This window comes from Myotis nattereri (genome assembly GCF_964212035.1).
Source record: "Myotis nattereri genome assembly, chromosome: 9".
Classification (NCBI taxonomy): Eukaryota; Metazoa; Chordata; class Mammalia; order Chiroptera; family Vespertilionidae; genus Myotis; species Myotis nattereri.
Genome location: NC_138084.1, coordinates 9,338,732 through 9,361,626, shown reverse-complemented (window position 1 = coordinate 9,361,626; position 22,895 = coordinate 9,338,732). Strand labels below are relative to the sequence as shown.

The following is a 22,895-nucleotide window of genomic DNA, read 5'->3' as shown; positions in this document are numbered from 1 at the left end:
CTCAAGCCAAGACAATAGAGAGATAATCTGAGAACTTAATACTCCGGCCTATTTAAGTAGGAACTGGGTGCCAAGAAACCGTCATTCTCAAGAAATAACACAATCTGCTAATTATCTGCAGAACTGTTCCCGTCGGTACTCCCCAGTCTCACTTACTACCTAGCAAAGATTGCTCTTCAACAGAGAAGGTGCAGAAAGAGCCAATTTGGAGGAATATAAGAAACTTACGGGGGAAGGGCAAATACAGAGAACAATCTAGTCACCTTAAGTGACAAATAAGCAAAGCCAAGGAAGGAATAGCAGAGAGAGGATTAGCAGGTGCCCCTCATATCTTCACACAATTCGGACGCACACTGACACTCCAACAGTCATGTGTTGACACCAATTCAAATATCTGGATGTTTAATTCATTCTGTGTGAAGTATAGTCAAATGCTGGGAAGGCCTCACAGTTCTTAGCCTGGCTTGGAAAACAAGGTGTGCCTTTTACAGGAATGTGTCGGAGCTGGGTTGCTCACTGTTATTTCTCTCGGTTCCCTCAGTAACTGTTACTTAACAACACGAAGTAACACCTTTGTGGAGATGACCAAGCCAGGCAGAAACAAAAATGAACTTGGTTGTACCTTCAGAAGGTCATTCATCTCACTACCCTGGTGTGCAAAGATCACCATTCCTAATGGTTGTCATTATAAGGAAGACAAATTGTTAATTCTTCTTACTCCCAGCCTTCTAGATACATTACAAACACTTTGCAATCTTTGACTAAGAATTGCTCACCTCTGCTAGATAAGACACGGTGGCAGGCAGTCCATTAGTTGATGAAGAGCACTCCCTCTTATTGGTACGTGTCTTCCGCCCCATAGTATTGCTCAAGAGAGGCAGGAGGGAGGAGAAAGCCAAGGACATGGGGATCCCAAAAGAAAAGTTGCAAAAGGGTGGATGTTCAAATTCATTTGCAAGGTGTCTACAGGCTCACAGGCCTCCCAGATTACAAGACCCAGTGATAAGTCCCCAGGTACTCCCAAACAACCCCACCATTGAAGTCTCCAACTCCTTACTGACTATAGCTCCTAAGCTCTTCTCTGTTTTTCTCTTTCATCCTTTTTTTTCTATGTCTTTTTTTCTTTTTAAACTTCTCTCTCTCTCTCTCTCTCTCTCTCTCTCTCTCACTCACTCTCTCTCTCTCTCTCTCTCTCTCTCTCACACACACACACACACACACACACACACACATTTTCTCTCAGCATTTCTTTCTACAATATAATTTTTAGTCTGCTTTGTGATCCCAGAGAAAATGTCTTCTTTTTGTTCTTGCTACATTACTTTGTTCAATTTGTCTGACTTTGTCTCTCATCTGGGGTTCTGAAAAGAAGTCCCTCTAGTTACTTAAGCCCACTTTCCTTAATATTTTAAAAATTAAAAAGAAGCTGGACTTTGAATCTTGCTTCTGCTTCTTCTTAGGGACTAAAAGATCTTACATATCTTATTCTTCTGAGAATAAGTCACCATTGTCATCTTGACTGGCTAAATCGGTGGCTCTCAATCAAGTGCAATTTTGCCCCCCTCCTCCCCACCCTCCGCCATGGGGGACACTTGAAAATGTCTGAAGACATTTTTGGTTGTCACAACCTCGGAACAGGAGTGCTACTGGCCTCTAGAGGGTAGAGGTCATGGACAGTGCCACACATCCACAGGAGAGTCAAATAATGCACAACAAAGAATTATTCAGCAAAAACTGTCAACTGTGTTCACTGAGAAACCATGGACTATAGGAATACAAGAGCAAACTCATTGCCACCTCCTTTTTCCCATGTAGTTTCTTAGCAATTGGGATAAAAATAACCAAGACTGGACCCTTTCTTAAATAACTAGAAGTGAGCAGAGGTGGTGATTGAAGTTTGTTCCACCAATCATCCACGGGGAAGGGAGGAAGACAGCCTTGGCATCAGAATCATTGCTGAGTGAGGAAAAAAAAAAGCCCCCACCCTTATGCTTCTGGCTGATTTACAGATTGCAAGTCATGTGATTATGCAGTGAGTACAGTCCTCCTGGATTTTTGGAGGTCCTCCTTCTCCACGCAGTGGCTCCTAAGGGTCAGGTGAAACTTCCCAGCAGCCTCCAGTTCATGCTGTCAATAGGAGACCCCGGATGGAGCTCGTCCTTGCGACCACGCCCACCTCCCTTAATGAGGCCATGTAGTTGCTTAGGTGCGAAGGACACACGCCACCTTTTCCTAAATCACTTGCATATAAAAATATTTAATGCCCTCCAATTTTTTCCCCCTTCTCTTGGCAAGAAGCATTAAGGCCGCAGACCCATTCTTCTTGCAAGTGGAAATGAACTTCACAATAAAGGCAAACACCCATCACAACCACATACAGCATCATAATTCACAGAAAACTGTGTACATTGGCTCCCCAAACAGGATGTACTTCGAAGTAACAAAATGAGTTTATCAACTGTAGTGTTCCTTCTTCCCGTTAGAAGTCGATTTTTTTTTTTCCTCCCTCTCTCCCTCATGGTACATAAATAGCAGAGAAAAGTCGTCTTGGACATATTTACATCCAGGAGTTCCCGGCTTGCTGGGATGTGGGGTCTGTTTTGGGTTGTGTTCCAAGGGTCAGTTTTCATTTTCTCTCCATCCACGTGCGTTCTTCCCGAATTTATACACCAGTCTCCGTCCGTCCACCCGCTCCAGGATCTCTCTTTTGTAGTAATATCTGTAACAGAGGACATTGGTAAGGTGGCTGCTCAGATGAGCCTGCCGGGGACTCCCTGGTCGTGCGGCCGTCTCGTGTGCGGAGACCAGCACCCCCTCACCTCATGGCCCGGCTGAGTTTCTCATAGGTCATGCTGCTGTTGTTCTTCTTTTTGCCCCACAGCTGCGCCACCGCCTCCGACTTCAAGAACCTGAAGATGCCCTCCGACCTGTCTTCCCACTTGATTAAGCCTGGATTCTTGTCTGGGTTCAGGAGGATGTCCCGGATGAATTCCCATAAGTGAGTCCCTCGCGGGTCTGAGAAGCAGAAAGGGGAGTTTAGTGATGGCCGAAGTCACAGCGAACCAGGCGCCAAGCAAGCATAGAGTTGGAACATCTTCCATCCGTCGGGAGATCCTCAATTCTCCCCCTGCCCACCCGCGAAGCCAGATCACAGAATTCCCAAATAGTGTACATATGAACAAGATGTTTGACAATGAACTAGCACAGTTTTTTTATTTTGTTTTTAGTTTGCAAAACAGGAAACTGGGACACAGAATGTAAGTGACTTGACCACGGTTACATAGTTAACTAGTGGCAAAATCAAGAGGAAAGGATAGGTGTTAGGTGGCCTATTTTTAGAGTATCTTCTAAGTATTGTTGACAACTGTTCTGGGATTCGTTTCAACGTGTTCCTTCCCCAGAAGGCAACTTTCAACCACTTTTATTTAGCAAGTACTTCACCCGTTAAATCACTCCAACCCAGCAACTGTGCACACCGACTGGGTTCTAGTATTGTAACTCCTAGAACAGATGGGGGTGAGGTCTCCCTGAGGTTGAGGGGGCCAATTTAAAAATGAAGGGGTAACTGTAATAAGATTAGCAAATTCAATTATATCCCCCAGTAGACTTGTGACACACAAACCCACCCACGCCTACCAGTTTGAGGGGCTCTGTGGGATGACCTGGAGTAGCAGATAAGGAAGATGGCCAGTTCCCTGCAATTTTTGATTACACCATCTTCATTTATTTCTACACAACCCCCCGGCCCTACAATACACACCTTATCTCTGATATTTTGTATACTTTCATAAGGTTTTATTATTGGGGGACATACAACCCCCAAGGAGCACAGTTGAATCTTAAGAATAAAGTCATTTCTTGGAACAACAAGTCTACAAAGGTAGGAAGCCAACATTCAGCAACAGCAAATAATACTGCATCTCAGCTGTTTCTCTCTATCTTTCTCCTCCCGCCCCCCGCCCCCGCTTTTTTTTCTGGAGAAAAGGAACCTGCTAACCCCATGCCTATAGGAAATCTCAGTTTTTTAAGAACAAAGAACAGAATGAGGCCATATATTCATTGGGGGTTCCTTCAGGGGGTTACTCTGCCAGTAAGTGTTGCCTCTATTTTCTCACCCTCCACAGTCTGAGTGAAGAATTGGAGGCAGCAGGCAGAGGCAACCTTTGTCTAAAAACTAGTGGCCTCCAATTATACCCAAGTTGAAGGACGTGCTAAGTGCCATCTGAAAGCCAGCCGACTTACTGTGCTTTTTGGTGTGGGACTTGGCAGGGTGGTCTTGCTCCTTCTTCACATCAGGTGACTCTGCTGAAGAGAAAAACAAGAGCTGTTTGATTTCCCTCTTCCCTTCAATTGTCATTTTCATTTCTTCATCTACCCGTGTAACCAATATTTATTGAGCACCTACTACATGCCTGGCACATTTCCAGTACAAAACAGAGAGGATAACTGCTCTGGAAAAAAATACTGCAGGTTAAGAACTGAGGATAGAAGAATGGAGATTGGACTAATTGGCAATTTCATATAAGGTGGTGGTTATAGAAGAGACCAGAAGGGCGTCAGGGAGACAGCCATGCAGAGAGCTTGTGCAAGAGTCTTCCAAGAATGAGAATAGTAAGTGCAAAGGCCCTGAGGTCAGTGTGAGTTTCTATGTCCACAGAGCAGCAGGAAGCCAGTGTGCCAGTGAGCAAAGGGCAGAGGGGAGGAGGTCCATACCATTAAGGCTTTGTGGGATCTTAGCCTGTATTCTGAGAGATCTGTTGAGCCACTGAAGGATTTAGGTCATTGAAAGGGTTTTTGTTTTTCATGATACAAAAATGTAAACATTTATAACAAAGAAAGACAGCTTTTAAGCCAAAGGAGGGCCTTTTTTGGCATGCAAGTTTACATTTTAATCAGCCTGACAAAGAGGCCATTGACTGGCCTGAGCTCAGTACAGAGGGCCACGCGGGCTATGGAAACACAGATTAGTTTAACAAATGACTCATTATGGTAACCCTGTGACTATCACCAGCGAGGAGATGACAGAGGCGGAATAAAACTTCTTGAAAAGAAAAATAAATGATCTAGCTGTGTGTGTGTGTGTGTGTGTGTGTGTGTGTGTGTGAGTCAGTGGGTACTTCCCATGTCCAAGGCAGATCTTAACACACACAAAAAGTCACACAATAAAAATCCACCAGTTTTAATAGAGTAGTCCCTAAATGCAAGCCAGTTTTGTTAAGAAACTGGGCCAGCAAAATGCATCACTTCTGCGTGTGTTCCATTGGGGCTTCTTAACCTAGGCTTCAGTACCGTAGGTGTGGCCTTCAAGGGCGTTTCAGACTGGCTGAAAATACATGCAAAGGGAGAGGGTCTGAAACATTCATTCAATTGTCAAGAGTGGGCCATTATTCAAAAAAAAAAAAAAGTTTGAATAACCATCGCTCCTATTTTAAGCAGTTAAGAAGAACAGCTACTGATGTTGAGCGCTTACTATGTAAAAGGCACGGAGCAAGGCATATTACATGACTCACTTTATTTCATTCACACAATAACCCTGTGAGGTAGGTACTATTAAGACCCAGTGTTTACAGCAACAAAGGAACTGAGACACAGAGAGGTCAAATGACTTGTCTAAAGTCATACAGCCTGAGAGGGGAGCCAAGATGCTAACACAGTCAGTTTGAACCCAGAGCCTTTACTATAACCACTAGTCTCTGCCATTTCTTAAGCTGGTGGCACATAACAGATGTGACAAAAGTCTCCCCTGCCGAGAATCAGGGCCAGTTCTCTAATTATGCTCTAGTTAGTGGGGAAAAGTAATTCCGTATTTCCCAGTGCGCAGGGACACACTCGCCTCTCTGATCACCCAGCCTGCCCGGACTCGGGGCTTCCAGCAGTTTCCCTGAGAGCCGTGGTAAGTTGCGGGAGAGGGATTTAATAAGATCTGGTCAGAAAAGGAACCTCTTGTTCTGGGTAAGAATTCCTCCGCTGGCTTTGTCAGCCAGAGACCCGCACCTGCCTTGTGTTTCTCTGAAATCCAGAAGGACAAATTCACAGGAAATGCAAGGAGACTTCACTCTCCCTCCCTGTAGGTTTCAGGGTGAGGTTGCAACATCCCATCAGGATGTGACAATATTGCAACAGGTCTGGCGCTCACCCCGGTTTCCAAGTATACATCACTCTGACAGGGCCACGTTGTTCTTCAGACAAAGAGTGGCATTTACCCAGCAGGCCACAAGCAAGGCTCGTCTTCAAATGGCAGGGCCTTTATTTCAAAGCCAAGGTTGAATTCAGAAAAAAAATACACACACAAAAACAGTGTCTCCCAGTTTATTGGCCCCAATCATTGCGTATGGGTTCCATGCTGGTGTCGAATCAATTACTTTGGGGTTAAGGTAACTTTGTGAATAAGACAGAAACCTTAGACCCTTCTCCCCAGAAAAAAATGCACATCTTGTTCACTTGTGAAAATCTGTGAACAATCCCAGGGGTTCGTGGCTCACTTGGGAGTCCATGGACTCCTGATTAAAAAACCCCAGGCAAAATAGACCATGAGATGTCAGCCATTTACCTAGGCCAGCTCTCTGTCCAGTTTGGAAAAGACCAAATAAAAATTATTCCCCAATACAAATGTTTCCATCATCATACGGAGGATTATGCAGCCCAAAGCTAAAGGAAACCCTCATTCTTCCAGCCTCCTTGTGCAGTCCCGAGCGTGAGGGCAAGCTCTGGAATCCCTGAGCTGTCTTCACACTAAAATCTTTTGATCTGAAACCTCCCTTTAATATGATGGCCTCTCCCCCTCCTATGCCCCTCACCCCCAATAAAAGTCAGAACCTTTGAAGGCAGCCATGTGGTTAGGTGACTCATGCTTATAAAAGGAGGGCTCGCTCTGGGGCAGTGGTCCAGCTTGGCTTTCTCTCGCTGGGCGCCCAGGCCTCTCAGGCCAAGGTCTGGCCAGGGCAGGGGCAGCACGAAGCCCCAGGTTTATGATGCAAGAGCCAGATGGTGACTTCAGCTAAGCTGCTTCGCAAGAAGAGAAGATTAGAAGCATTTGCATATGATTCAGCTGTGAGCCATTTCTTTACGGGATATACAAATTTCAGTGTTATAATAGACCGTGCCACCCTAGCTTTAGGCTCAGCAAGTCGGTGAATAAACACATCAGGCCCGAGTTGGCGTGATTGGCTCGAGGACTATCGGGCAGATCAGGAACACTGGCGGCAGCCATTTTATGAAATGGGCAGATGGCAGCGAAATCAAAACAAAGGGCGCTGCCCCGCCTGCCTTTATCACCGAGGGCATCAGTTTACCCGGCCTCGCCTTCGCTCCACGGGTAACTTGCATTAAAACATAGAAAGGTACTTAACTGCATTCAGTCTAATGGGAGCATGAAAGGTAAAGACTCAGACAAACGACCACACTCTCTCCTTTTTTTTTTTTTTCCCCCTGGGGGAGGGGCTCTGGGCCCATCCAATAGAATACACACTAAACTATACTGAAAGGAATTAATAATCAAATATCCTACTGGAGGGCTGTTATGCCAAAGAATTTGGCAACCCCTGACACTCAATTGGTTCTTTAAGGGATAATTCTGGTAGAAGACCTGAACTGATGATCTCATTTTCCAGCCTGTGTTACACTCTACACTCGTGGGGTAGCGATGAGGGGCTAGGGGGTCAAGGATCAGGGGAGATCATGGGGAGCAGATTTGTAAAGCCCATTTAAAGGAAGGCCTTTTCAGAATTAGGTGACTGTGAGTTTTCTGCCGCTGCCAATCTGAAAGCAGGAACTGGCCTCTGGGGCCCCGCAGACTCTGAGGTTCAGAAGTCAGGACACGGGAGAGGCCTGGCGGGGAGGGCAGCAGGGCTGTGATTATGGCTTTTAGGTTTCCTAGGCGCCTCAAGACCTACCAACCCCCCCAGGCTCAGGAAGTGGTTGGTTCCACCTTACTTCTGGTTGGAATCTTTTGCCATAAGCCAAAGAGCCAACCGGAAGGACGTGGGCGGCGACACCTTAGGAAGTGTGAGAGGAAGTCAGAGAGGGAGCAGGCGGGTGGTTTCCTCGGCTCTGAAACCTTGCTCAGGACGGGGTGGCAACGATTGCACAGAAATGTTACCTCGATTGGCTCAGTTCCCCCAGAAGGGCAGATCCAGGGTTGGATCTGTTTCTTAATTTCCACAGATATGTAGAGTGACACAAAGTATGGGTCACTGGGGGGAGGGGGAAGCAGAGAAATGAATTGGCCTCAGTTCTTAACCTCAATCCCAGAAGCACTGACACTGGCTCCCAGCCCTGTCCCGTTCCAGGGGCTTGACCGTACAAAACCTCAAACCAAAAGCTTTCATTATTTCAGTTCTCAAAAACATACTCAACAAAAGCAAAAAAAAAAAAAAAGAGGGAGGAGGGGTTGTTGTTTGATTCTGTGCTTTCTTCCCCAAACACTCATTTAAATCCAAGGTCTGAAGTTGTCCCAAATTCAATTCCAAGGAAGGGCAATTCACTTGCGACAAGTCTAAGCTCCGTTTCACAGACCCAGACAGATCCACAAGTGCGCACCCAGATTGCAGGTCAACGTGAAACCCTCTATTCATCTCCCCAATGCACTCAGTCCTACCTGGTACATGCCAAGGTACCTATTTGTAAATGGAGGGGGGAGCATAATCAGAAAGGCCCTCTCTCAGACTTTGAGCAGACCAACCCTCTCATTCAATGTAACCTTGATTGAGTCATGGATAGCCAACAGGTGCATCTAATCTTAACCAAATACAACTAACATGAACAGAATTCAAAAAGTGACTGGAGAGTCCTGATGAGCCAGGCTTCAAGAACTGACAAAATAATGTAATTTCTGGGGTTCTGAAAATTTCCAATTGCTCCCCCTCTACCCAAAGACCATTGCCACAGGTTCACGGACCTCCGTTAGACCTTCTTTCTCTAAAGCCAAATAGTTTATCGAAAATCAAATATAGCCTTCTGCCCCCATAAGTATACTCAAGTATGAATAATTTTATCAGACAGTTTCCCAAGAGCCGGTTTTTGTTGAAAAGAGAGTTTTTGTTATCACAAGAAGAGTGACGTGGTTTCACAGGAGACAAACACTTTTACCAGAGGCACCCGCACTGGTCATATTCCATGTACAAATATTGGCTCAAAAGCAGATCTTTTATGAATAGTAACTCTGTCCCTTTCCTCACTTTTTAATGAGAAAGACTCCAGCAAAATGGAAACATAGGATGTTGGCAATTCTCATTAACGCTCAGTAAGCGACTTCATGAGGCACACAGCCTCTGATGTCAGGACAACTTACCTACAGGAAGGTGATTGGTGGTTGTCATGGAGATCTGGGCTCGGCAGAATGTTTTGCTGTCCAACAAATCTGTAGCCATGAAAAGATAAAGGACATTGAGAGCCCCCTCTGACGACAGAACTTTTTGGCTATTAGGATAGCAAAATCAGAATGTAAAAGGGCGTGCAGTGCTGGGGAGTTAGTTACCTACTGTGCTACCATAGTTGGTGTCATATAAATAGTTTTCTTCTTTCCAGGTGTTCATGATGGAAGGGTCTACAAAGGACAGAAAATGGGAATGGTTAGCAATCATCATCCCTGGGAAGGAGCTTCCCTTTTCTAACTCACAGCTCATTAGGGAGGCATAGGAGCTAGGGGTTGGTCTCCAGAGTGTAGGGAGACACTGCTACTCCAGCCACCTGTTACTTTATAATAATGTTACCCTCTGTTTCTTCCAGTGTCCTGGGGAAATGGACTTTGCTATAGCTCTATCCATGTGTTCTGCACCTGTTGCATTGTGGGGGAAGTTGCAACAGTGGAATTCTAACCTAGACCAATGCTTGAGTTTCCTGGGAATTTTCTCAGACTGGACACGGCAGGGGGTGGGTTCAGGAGCCTGACCTTGTCTTGCATTCTACTAGACAGGGACCAGAATATTTTTACACTAGAAAAAGACATTGTTAGAGACAAATAAATTCATGATTAATGAACAACTTTTTTCAGTAATATGTTCCTGGGAGAATTAATGATGTTTCCATCAGAAAAAAAAAGTCTAGTCATTTTCATCATAGTGTCTTCATTGCTGCAATCCAGAGAGATCTCTCCTCAAGTTGGCAACAGCCCCCTCCCTCTAGGATTTCTCCAAATAGCTTAAGGGACAACATGAAATTCTCAAAACACAAATCCAACAACTTTTAAGAGTAGGGCCCCATTGCCTCATCTTGCAAAAGCATATCTCTCTCTCTCTCTCTCTCTCTCTCTCTCTCTCTCTCTCAGCAAGCATGTCTGACTCTGATTGACTCTTCAGATTTCAGATTCAAAGGAAACTCCCCTCTACCTACCCCAAATGCAGCCCAACTCCTACGCAACCCCCACATCTGGGCTAGTCTCCAACAGAAGCATTTTCTTTCCTGGCTGGCCGAGAGCTGCAAGATCTGGCAAGGAGTGCTCACCTCGCTCGTCCCTACCAGGAACTTCCTGCTTTCTTCTCTTCACAGATCACGGCTGCCCTCGGCTCCCCTCCTGCCCAGCTTCTGAATTTCTGGGCCGGGTGGTAAGTCACTGGCCGAGTTTCATTTTGTTTTTACAACATAAAAGGTATAAAACCTGAGTCACTGGCTAAGTCCTCTTGTTTACGACACAGGGATTTAGCTGGTATTTTAACTAATAGCTACGTGTTTGGGCACTCCAAGCCCAATCTCTTGGGGTTACACCCTCTCTCCTTGTTGGGTCACCTCGTACACCTGTTGTTGTCTCTGAAAACAAACTGAACCAAAAGGTTTGGAGGTGTCGGCCCCTCTGTGAGCCTCTTCTCCCCTCCTCCCTGGGCGGACCTTCTCCTCCACCCTTTGGCTTAGCTTTTCTGAACTGGCAACACAAGAATGTCTGGATGGTCAAGGAGGAATTATCGAGTTACTTGGGACCTCTGCATGCCATCCTGGCTATGGTGGGGCTATCTGCCCGGTCACTGTGGGGGTGGGGCACACCATCTCCCTACTAACCCCCTGTATCTGCCTCTACGACAGCCAGACCCATAAAGCACAGACCATCCAGGTAACCCAAGCCCAGGTCTGTGGGAGAAGGCAGAGCTAGGAAACGCTAATTAACATGCTTAGCAGCTATTGTTTTTGGCTTTAATAATAGTAGACTAGCCCCCTTATAAAAGAGCCAATAATTGCATGGGGCCAATTTAGGCTCTGGGTGGCTCACAAATCACTCCTAGGTGCAATTCTGCCCTTAATGACTGGCACGCAACCCTCGGGCAGGCCTGCAGGCTCTCATGGCTTGCAGCCGCACGGATGAGGACCTGGACCTGGCGAGCAACCCTGGAGCAGTGGCAGCTGCACAGTCTCATCATGGCCAGTGGACTTTCAGGGACTGGCATAGCTCCCCTTAGACCAAGAGGCCATAGGCCAAAGGTCAATGTACAAGGAAATCCGATTTGTGCAAGGCCACTGGGCAAAACTTCTTGAGGCAGTTATTGCCCCCTGCAAGTCTCCAGGGGTGACCGAAAGTCCCCAGGTGAGAGATTAGGATGGGGGAAAGAGAACAAAAATGAATAGGGATACCATGGGACTGCAGACCCCATTGAGAGCCCAGAGTAATCTTTCACCTAAATGCACAGAAAGCAGAAGTTGGGTTCCATAGCTGCCTTTGACATTCCTACGGAACCTCTGAGAGCCCTAGAAACCACAGTAAGTACAACAGCAAGTCTGCATCTTCGTCCTTTTTGTGTAACACTCCTACCAAGGGAGGGGGAGAGGGAGAACCATAGACCCTTCCTCTTCTCTCCCCTTGCTTTTCCTAACTTGGTCAAGTCCCCTGACTCTGTGGTGAGAAGGAGGCCCACATAGACTTTGCAATTTTCCCAGCTCCTGGAGCGGAGCCTGGATGATGTCCTGACCAGTAGTGGGAAGTAGAGAAGTGTGGGCAGAATTGGTCTCACCATCCGTCTAGAAATCAGAAATAGTTGGCAGTCACTGGTCCCAAGCCCAGGGGATGAGGCTCACAGAGGGTGGCCCCTTGGAGACAGCCAGGGAAGAGGCGTCCCTGGGTTTCCTGCCAAAATACTGGCTCCTTCCTGCTCCCACACTCCCTCGCACTCACTCCCCATTGTCCCCCCCCAGGGATTTGCCTACCAAGTTGGCTCTCTTTGCTACTACTCACCCGTTTGTTCAGTCTTGACAATGACATTGTGTGTGGACTGGAACAGGTCACTGCTGCACTGGCCTGTGAAGGGCAGAGTGGGAAAGTCAGAGCGGGCCCGCAGGGAGCCAAAACTTAAACAAGGACGGAGCCGACTTCTGGAAAGAGCTTCTGCCAGTCCCACTGCCTGATCGCCTGACCACCTCTGTTTGCTTATGGGAGGGGGCTTCCCTCTCTGGATCTACAAACTCAAGTCAGAACTTCCTGGTACGGGAAAATCAGTAGCTCGGGCACCCACATCGGATGGAATTCTGTGGCCTTGTCTAGGGAAGGCATCCAGTCTGGTGGCAATAGAACTTCAGAAGTCAGAAGATCAGTGTTCCACTAAGAACTGCAAGACACTTCGTCTTCCTGGGTCTTGGTTTCCTCATCTGTAAATTTAGGGGATTAAACTAGATAAAGTCATTACTAGATGGTATCTAAGGTGCTTTCCCAGCTAAGATATGACACTACATGAAAACGCAAATATAAGGAAAACCAGTTTAATTTAACTGGCTTTATTCTTCTTTGATCTTAAAAGTAATCAAATTTATTCTTATTGGACCCAATCTATGAGCTATGGCTGGGTAAATGCAGTGATTCTTCCCTTCTTTATGCCTTGCAATTCCTCTCTGGATGTGTCATAAGTAAAAAAGCATGTATATACAGATGAATAAAGGTCATAGGATTTTTCTCCCTAGCCCGATTATAAATATCTCAGGAGCAGGGGTCATGCTCTAACCTCTCTGGCCTTCAGTTGTCCCATCTGTAAAATGGGTACAATATTTATTGTCTCAGAAAGTCATTAAACGAATCAACTCACTTAGCATGCCTAGGATACGTCAACACTTAATAAATGTAAGTTAGTGGAATGTCTACAAAAAGGCAAACAACAATCAAAGGTGAGAAATCTGGTCATTAGCCACTTCCAGAGGCACCAGCAGCATCCAGAGGGACCAAACAAGTCATGGAACGTCAGAGATGGAAGGTCAAAGACAGCCACATCACCTCCGAGGACTCCCCACCTTGGGCTTCAATCAGGGCAAAGCTTTGAAGGTCTGAATTTAATTGGAGGTGGGAAGGTAAATATTTTTAATTCCTCAAGTGTAAGTCTGCTCTTTCTGAAGATTCCTGGGGATTATTTATAGAGCCTTGTTTGGTTTGGTTCTAGTAAAAGAAAATGTGCAACCATGTCTGTGAGGTTGGGGGCGGGGGGAGAAGGAAGTGCCCAGGAGCTGAATGAGGTCATCCAAAATGGCCAGCACCGAAGCCGGCTCTGTGCCCAGGCGGGGACCTGCTCAGCGTTGATGGCAGCTGTCAGGGACCGAATATGGCACATAGCCCTGGGTCTCATGCTTTCCAAAGCCCCAGCTACCTGCCTACATACAGGTTCTGCTAAGACAGACTTGACCATTCTGATGTGGACAGGCCAGCTCACTCTTGTTGTATATCACTGCTTTCCAAAATAGCCGTTGTTCTCAGAGGAGCCATGTTTTTTTACAGCCATTAGCAGGGCAACGTTATGCCCGTGTCAAATACATTCTGCAAGACAAGTTGTCTGCCCACTATGTCTTACAAGCCAGTATAGATTGTGTGCGTGTGTGTATAAGCTATCGCGATGCACAGTGTTTAAATGGTGGCTGGCAGGGGGCTAAGTGAGACCTTGAAAGAGAGACATTTGGCCTGGCCTGAATGGCTCAATGGTTGAGCATCAACTTGTGAGCCAGGAGGTCACAGTTTGATTCCCAGTCAGGGCACATGCCCGGGTTGCAGGCTCAAACCCCAGTGTGGCGTGTGTAGGAGGCAGCAGATCAATGACTCTCTCATCATTGATGTTTCTATCTCTCTCTCCCTCTCCCTTCCTCTCTGAAATATATATATATATATATATATATATATATATATATATATATATATATAATTTTTTTTAAGAAAGACATTTGGCTCTAAGGGCAGCACCAACTCCAGAAATCACTGCAGAAACTTCCTACACGTGTCCAGACCATTAGCTGTAACTCCCTTTTTTGTTGTTACTTAACAGAACTTTTAAGAATCTGCTGAAATATTGTAAGTCTGTTCCCCTTCCCTCCCAAAACACAAACATAGACCTAATTTTGCATATCTTCTTACTATCTTAGGTTCCACCTTAAGAACCTCGGTCTGGAAGTTTCGAAAAAAAATAGCCATGATGATCTTAGCAAGCAAGTAATTGGGAATTAAGCTGTCAAACCCTGTTTGCAAGTCAAAGAGGAAAGGTTTTCTGAGAGGAGCGAGTATACTGTGAATACCCTGCTAGCACATCTCCTGGATCATCGGCCACAGGAGAGAGTTAAATTACCCTGGGTTTGTATGGGTCTTGACACACTCGCAGCCTAGTTTTTCTGCTTGTTCTCTCCCCTCCCTTCTACTTCCCTGTCTTGGAAACAGTAATTTGGAGGTGAGACCATCCTTTGATGCCCCTGACTAGGATCCCTGCTGGCTGCAGAGGCTTTGCTCTTCTCAGCTGACTCCTAGCGAGATGGAAAGAAGGACAATCACCATTCCACTTGAGATGCTGCAAGTTGCTGTAAAGGAGCTGCCCCGCCGTCCCCGCCGCCCGGATGAACTCCTGCAAACTCATGTTGCACAGGTGCTCGCCGTTGATGTCGAACTCCTGGAAAGGGATGCAGCTGGCGTCCAGCTGGTTGGTGTCCAGCAGGTGCTGGAGCCACTCCCACACCTGGTACTTGGTCCAATACTGAGGATGGATTTCATGCCACTGGCCTCCAAAAAATCCACTGGAAACTGCAAAACAGGGGGTGGTTCTGAGTGACCCACGGTTGTCCCTGGGCATAATCCCAGGCAGGGGTGGGGTGGGGTGGGGTGGGGATGCGTCACTGGCTGCCGGAAGTCATGAGGATCGGATCACAACCACAGTCCCTGTGCACCAGAGGGGGCCGGAGCAGGAGACAAGCTCTGTAGAGGAGGCCCTTGGAAGTGTGGTCCTTTTTCTAGTTGTGATGGGGCCATGCATTTAGCCCCTGTGCATCTTGATGCCCTCTTCAGTATCAAATACTTACCCCTGGGAGCTGGATGAGGACAGGAGACCTGAAATACCCTGAGATCTTGAGTTTCTTCCCCACCTTCCCCAAAGTTCCATGAAAGAGAAAGCATTGCTGGTTTCAGCAACTTATTAGGTATTGTTCACCCCTACATAGTTCTCGTTCTCTCTTCTTCCCCCTGTCTCCCTCCCATCTCCTTCTCTCTCTTACACACGCATATACACATCCACATCTCAAATTCAGACCATTTTCAGCCAAAAGTGAGGCCAGCGAGTAAGGTTCTTTTCTCTATGCTGCCTTTGCTTCTCCTCACAGTGGTCCAGGTTCCTCATCCGCTAGCTGTGCTGACCCATCCCTGCCCCACACTGGTTACTATAGCTACTGTGAGGTCATTCCCTTACACAGTTACCTTAACTTAGGTCGCTTCCCATCATCCACTGAAATTAGGTACCAAACTGCCAAGCCACGCAGTGAGGCTCTTCACTAGCTATTGATTCTTCTATGGCCTTTTTTCTATGTTGTCCTTTCAGGCAAGTTTCTGTTCTACCAATCACTCCCTGTTGAATTCCTACCCAGCTTTCAAACTCTGACCACCCCACGAGGGACGTCATCACAGACTCCCATTTACTGTGAGGGCTGCTGTCCTGTGAATCGCCAGGAGACGTGTTGGGTATTTCTCATAATGACTTTTATCATGTTCTGCTTTCCTTTAGGAGTATCTAAGTGCTGTCTTATTCTCCTCTGTAAATTGTAATGCTCAAGGTCATGGGCCCTGTCTCATGCATCTTTGTGCCTCCAATGAAAACTATCTTAGAGGCCTTGCCATCTTAGGCACTCGCTATAGATTTCTTTAGTGGCATTTGTTGCTGAAAAAAAGAAAATAATGTGGGAACCTGAAAGAACTGTGAGGTGCATTCACAAGATGGTTAGTTCAAATGCCAGTGAAGAAAATTTCATTCAAGCCAATAAGAGTTGCTACGTTTAGTGTAGGCTAACCATCTGTGTATGGTTACCATCTCATGCTCTCTTAAGAGAACATCATCAGCCCAAAGTCCTAGGGGATGGAGAAGAGAGAGCCAGCCAGCCTTTGGGGGCATGTAACAGGGCTGAGAGGTCTTATGGTTTCCTTGTAAACAGAGATTGAGGGGGAATAGCTCTCTTCTGGAAAGGTGGGGGCCAGGGGCTAGGGCAGTGATGGCGAACCTATGACACACGTGTCAGAGGTGACACGCGAACTCATTTTTTCGGTTGATTTTTCTTTGTTAAATGGCATTTAAATATATAAAATAAATATCAAAAGCATAAGTCTTTGTTTTACTATGGTTGCAAATATCAAAAAATTTCTCTATGTGACACGGCACCAGAGTTAAGTTAGGGTTTTTCAAAATGCTGACACGCCGAGTTCAGAAGGTTTGCCATCACTGGGCCAGGGGAATACACTGTTGCCACCCACTAAGCTGAAGCAGGGGAAATCTAGCTGAACATGATACACAGATATTCCCACAAACTCAAGCGTGGAATGTGTAGCACAAGAAAACTGTCCCTAACTTTTGCTTCAAGGTCATCGTACACCAGTACTTCTCAAACCCTGATGTAAATATGAATCACCAGGGAATGTAGTTCAAATGCAGATTCTGATTACACAGAATCCTGAGCTTCTGCATTCCTAACAAGCTTCCACTGGATGATGATGATGATGATGATGGTGGTGGTGGTGGTGGTGGTGGTGGTGATGGTAATGGTGATTGTCTGTAGATACAGTTTGAGTTGCAAGGAGCTAAGGAACCCCTAAAGATTGGATTCCCATAATGCCCATGGCCTAGCTCTCAGGAGAGGCTGAAGGGGGAATGTTTCCAACCCAATCCCACTTTTGCTCACACCTTCAGAATCCATCCCCTGCTTCCAGATTTCAGGAGCACTAAGACCAGGAGGTCCAGATGATTTAGGCATGAAGGTGGCTGCTTGGGTAACAGCTGCCACTCACAGTGGGTACTTTATCTCTCATACCTCACGGCCAGACAAACGCAGCCCTACACCCTCAGCGTGGACCCTGAAGCAGAAGCCAGTGGTAGAGGGGAATGGGGACAAGGATTGGGAAAATCTAGTCCAAAAATTAAATTACATAGAAATATTTCCAGATATATAAACACACAGAGCTTAGACTGGATGTTTCCAATTCCTCTTCATTTTGGAGGTCTCACAATACACCTGTTTAAGGAGGGGATATTTTTGTGTGGTTCCACGAGTCTTTGTTCTCTTTTTTCTAAAATAATTGTGTTGTTATGATAGCGCAGCTCTGGGAGTGCAAACAAGAGGCAGTCGCTCTCCGTAACCCAACAACCGGCCTGCAGTAATTTCTTCTCTCAACTGCACATGACCCAGATGAAAGGATCGTTCCTGACAGTCCATCCTGTCGGAACTTGAAAGCACCAGAGAATTTTATATGAACTTGACTGGAAAATTCTCCCCATCGGCCAGTGGACTGGTCAGATTCCTGAAATTTTAGATTCCTAAGAGTTCAGGTCTGCTCGGTCTTTCAAAGGACTTCCCCCATCCCATCAATCATGACCAGGAGCTGGGCCTTCTGGGAGGCCTCTGGAAATTAAGAAATAAAAGTGGCACCTACATTCTACTCCTTGCTGAACAAATGGCCCCAGCTTTCAACTAAGCAAACAGGAAAAATGCTGTTTAATGGAGGGTCCAGTCTGAAGCCCCTTCCTGCTCTGTTTAGAGTCCTCCTTGGAGGTCCCACAGCAACAGAAAATGTCACTGCCCCGAAAAGGCAGCAGTGTGGTGGGCCAGGTGACCAAGCAAGGGAAGGTCACCTGTGCACGCTTTCAACCATGTTTGGCTGGGGTTCCGCGTTAAGAGGCGGAGCTGCACATGGACCAGCTGCAATTGGAGAGCATAATCCTTCCATTATCCTCCCACTCCTCCTTGGACTCTGCTCACAACAGGCCTTTTCCATTTTTTAGGGGAGTCGGAGCAGCCGTCTCTGGAGTGGAGATCAGAAGCAGGTGCGGGGGTAGGAGAAGACTCAGAGCTCCGTAAAGCCCCGCTGTTCACCGCCCAGCAGTCTGCCCAAACTGAAAGCCTTCACACGGGGTGTGGGGCCCTGATTCAGCAACCACTTTATTCAGTTTCGCTTCTACAGTAAGCCACGGGCTTGGTCACCAAACCCTCTCTAAGCCCCACCACCAACCCCTCCCTCTTCTAATCAATAGGTTCTAGATTAAAGCACCAAAGAGGGGCCCACGGTCTCCTGGAAAGTCTCTTCTCCCCTGACAAAGGTAGGTCACTGGAGCATGAAATAAAAAGTTGAAGCCGCTAAACTCTCTCCTCCTTGAATTCCATGCTTCCGTGCAACACACACACACACACACACACACACACACACACGCACACGCACACACACACACACTTTTTTCTCCTATCCTATCGGATATCCTAAGCCAAATACTGTTAAAAGTTTCAACAGGTGGCTTTCCCTTTGGGCATCTCCTCTACAACCCTATCTGCCAGGCTGCCCACCCAGAACCTTGAATCTTGGGAGGAAACCATGAAATCTATCAAGCGGGCTTCAGCCTGCAGCACCGGGGGCCTAGAGAGAACTCCAGCACGAAGACTTTCCCCCATCCCCGCGGTTCCTCACATCTCCTGCTGCATCTCATACCTTAAGTTGGAAAACGAAGCCTAATGAAAGTAAAGCAAAACCCCCCTGAGACTCAACACCCACAGGAGGGGGGCAGGGAGGGGCTTACCATTGCACATGGGGTAGCTGTCTGTCCAGGCGGGCTGCTGGTGGAGGAGGTTGTTGCTGGGGTTGAGATTCATTACACCACTTCCTTCCAGAATCATGATCTGTAAGGCGATCAAACAACCTGTTCAGTCAGTGCCTCTTGGACAATCGTCACCGGAGAGTACAGGTCAGAGAGTTAATTTAGGAAGAAAGGAAAAAGCATTTGCCCTTCCCACCATTGCCTCCAAAGCCTATTGCTACGGCCCCTTCCGTAAAAGCAAAACTCACTGGCGATTAAAAATTTCCAGGTTCAGTTTTCATATGCACAAGGCAAGTTTTTACAGCCACCCATTCATAAATGAATAATCTCCGATCGGGAATGAAGCGAAGGGAAAATGCAATACCTGCTCACAGGGTGCGTCTGGCCAGAAGCCAAGCCTTTTTTTTTTTTTTTTAACAATAGTGAAAATGCCAAAGAGATTTTGTTTAAAGTGGAACTGCAAACAGTGAAAATCCAAGCTGGTAGAGGCACAGACCTGGCACCTGCGTGGGAGTCCTAGCCCACCAGGCAGGCCCTCACCCGGGCACCCAGCAAGTGTATCTGCCATGGGTGGGCAGAGGTCAGAGGGCCTCAGTCATATTTCATCCAGAGCTCCTCCAGCATCTGGCTGCATGATAATATCAGGAATCCATTGGTTTCCCTGACAAGATACTGCCCCTCCCCTTCCTTCCCGATAACGAATTCTGACCAGCTTTCTCTCTCCTCTTAGACTATCATAAGCTCCGAAAGTGACCGAGCGGTGACTTTTTCAGTCTGAGGGCTCATTTTCTCAGTAAAGGGCCTAGGAGAAAAGCCTGTCTTCCATGGGCTTGCTTGAATTTGTTAAACAATGTACAAATTTTACACTTTGAAAATACTTCTTCACTTCTCCAGCATCTATCATGTTCTCACCCCAAGCCAGGCACCCTCCACCTTCAGACCTCAGCCCCATGTGAATGAATGAATGCTCAGTCATTCAAAAGGAGATCAGCCAGGTTCCAGAGGTGCTTGACCCTTACTGGGATCTGGAATGTAACCTGCACTCCCTAAACGTTGGGGTAGGGACAGGGAGCCAGCTTCATAGCAGCAGATCATGGAAAATTTTCTGCCTGTTTGGGGGGGGGGGGGGGATCTTGCATCCTTAAGTGTCTCCCAGGATCAAAGTGCCCACCCAGAGTGGTTCCAGCCCTCAAAACCCCTTGCTCTGATTTAGCCACTGCTCCTTTGGTTCTGTGGAGGGCCTGAGAGGGAGGGGAGGGACTGGGAAAAGGAATACAAAATCATTCATGTATTCATTTATTCAACAAAAATGTATCAGCCCTATAACAGTCTGGGCATTGTCTTAGGTACTGGGGACAGAGCAGTGATGAGGCGTTAATTAGGTTAGACAGAAAATTTTATGGTGATTATAACTAACTAGATCTGAACCTGCTCTTATCGTCATCACAGTTGTTTGGCAAAAATTGGGCCTGAATCCAGTCTATATAGAAGGTGAGAAAGGGCCTTGACTGGAGATTAAATTAGTTCCTACACCTTAAGCACTTGGCACACAATAGGGCACGGCTCCATGAAGGTGTCACTATGAGGGGAGACGCAATCTTTTTGGATAACCTGAACCAGAAACAGCCATGGGTTTCAGTTCTCTGACGCAAACACCTAAAGAAAGGGACTAAATTGATTTTTTAAAAATATGTTATTGCTTTTTAGAGAGAGAGGAAGGGAGAGGAAAAACTCAGAGAGAAACATCAATCCGTTGTCTCCCGCACGCACCCTGACCAGGGATTGAACCCACAACCTGGGCATGTGCCTGACTGGGAATCGAAACAGGATGACGCTCAACCAACTGAGCCACCCTGGCCAGGGCGACCAAATTGCTGTTTAAGTTCCCTTACAGAAACCTCTTTGATTCTTACCCTCAGAGAAGGAAAAAACAAAACAAACAAACAAACCAAAAAACAACTGAAAGCTTTCCCTTTTTCACAATAACTGGGCCTTTTCCCCTCCAACTTTTTAGAACAATCGCCGTAAAGCTAAGAAATCAGGTGAGGGACTTCAAGGCAAAAGAAAACCTCTCCGTCCCCAGAAGGGTGCCTGGGGAAGGGAAGGGGCATGGCCGGTCTCCTGTTTGCTCAAGGCCGGGCTTGGGCTTGTTCCTCGCCAAAATGTGCTCAACCACAAGCAGTAAAAAGGTTACTGTTTAACCCTGAAAGGGCTGAAGCTCAGAGCCCAGCCCATCTGCAGGGAGGAATGGGCCCTCCAGGCTGGGGGGATGGGCAGGGAAGACTTCCCTGAAACGATTATTTCACAAGGATCTGCCTGCCGGGCTGTTTCTAAATGGCCATTTCAGTGGAAGCAAGACCTGCCCTGGCCAATTCTGAGTTACCTCCTCGGTTGGCTCAGATCTGTCACCACTTCCCAAAAGAAAACCCCAGGAGGCAGGGTGGTGTAAGGGCTAAGCTCCCTGGTTTGGGAGCTGGGGAGACGCAGGCTCAGACCCTAGTTCCCCCGGTTACTGTGCCTGACCTTGAGCCGCTTCCAAGCCTCTTTAGCCAAGCACTTTCTGATGTTCGCTTTCTCCACCTGCAAAATGGGAACAACCCCACACTTAGAGTGCTAGGAGGCCATTGAGGCCATGCCCAGAGAGAACTTAGCGGGCAGCAAAAAAGAATTCAGTGAATGTCACAGGACAACGTGGACCAGTTCTCCCCTGGAGATCTGGTGCCACAAGCCCCTTTCCTCGGGGCAGACATCATTTCTTGCCATGACCTTCGGGCGCCATCCAGAACTCCTCAACCCACAGAAGAACCTTGAGGGCTACAAGGTCGCAGCTACACATCACCACCTGCCCCCCCCCCCCAAAGAGGCTGGCATGCATGAGCACTGCTCCCTGCTGGCACCCCCTTTCCGTAGGGAAAGCAGCCAGCACAGCGAGGGCCCCTTTTTTACAGGGCGCAGTAAATGGTTACTACTCATAAAAGAGTTTATGTGACTTAATCCTTAGTGAGTCAGAGTTCACTTGAGCTCACCCAGCCTTGTGAGAAAAGGAGGTCAGTGTCTCTAGTCCAGCATGTCACTGTAGGGACAGTGCCCCTGGAGCGGGCACAGAAGGCCCCGGGCTCACACAGCTGAAGGCCTTTCACCAAGCCCTACCCCCTCCCTCCATCCCCCACCCCAGGGCCTAGTCCTTCAGGTGTAAAACGAGGGCATTTGCACCCCAACAGCCTCAAGGACTGTTGTGGAGATCAAATGAGATCATGGATAATAAATGTGCCTTGAAATTTGTTTTTTTAAGGCATTATTATAACCAACACACCCACACTCCCATTTACTAATACAGAATTTCTGTGGTACCTTGTGATTCCTTTATGGGGTACGAAAAGCAATGTTTTTCATTTAAACGTAGGGGGATCGTTTAATGCCCTTCTTTAAGCTTCCTGCTTTACCTTCATCATCGCTTTTATTGTTTTCTACCAAAAGACAAATTAAAAACAAAACAAAACACAGCAAAGCATCTAGGATGCGAGGTGGAGACTTGGGATCTTTGAAGCCTGGGGTAGAATTCAGGCTCCATTCTGAGCCAGGTGACTTTGAGTATGTTAACTTATTTCTACCCTGGTTTAAAAGGGGGAGTCTGCTTTGAAGAATAAGTAGTCTAATGGGTTTAAAGGAGTCTAACCCAGCAACAGCACACGTGTCCCCAATAAAAATCAGTTTCCTTTCCTTTCTTTAAACATCCATTCTCAAGATATTTCTCTAACACACTTTACTTTTTCCAGGACTGAAGAAGTAAATTCAGAGCCTAAAGTAAGGCTGACTCCACCCTTCGAGTCAAAAGCAAGCTGGAGAAAGGACTCACCCCTCCTCATCTCTAGCTCAAGGGGGAATTCTGGGAGGTGGTCCTCA

General features: G+C 46.9%; 1 protein-coding gene across 3 annotated transcripts in view; it reads right to left on the bottom strand.

Moving 5' to 3' along the window:
• Positions 1–1,128: 1,128 nt before the first annotated feature.
• The window catches only part of EHF (ETS homologous factor), a 39,495-nt gene continuing 17,728 nt past the window's right edge, over positions 1,129–22,895 (bottom strand). For 2 of the 3 annotated variants that reach the window (XM_081100389.1, XM_081100390.1), the window contains exons 2-9: positions 18,975–19,074; positions 14,711–14,956; positions 12,155–12,217; positions 9,476–9,544; positions 9,290–9,358; positions 4,243–4,305; positions 2,820–3,015; positions 1,129–2,719 (exon numbers count right to left, since the gene is read on the bottom strand). In XM_081100389.1, the coding sequence (XP_080956515.1) occupies positions 2,620–2,719; positions 2,820–3,015; positions 4,243–4,305; positions 9,290–9,358; positions 9,476–9,544; positions 12,155–12,217; positions 14,711–14,956; positions 18,975–19,074 (906 nt within the window). In that variant the 3' untranslated portion in view covers positions 1,129–2,619. The remainder of the gene's footprint in view (positions 2,720–2,819; positions 3,016–4,242; positions 4,306–9,289; positions 9,359–9,475; positions 9,545–12,154; positions 12,218–14,710; positions 14,957–18,974; positions 19,075–22,895) is intronic. The other variant, XM_081100391.1, reaches the window with a different exon arrangement.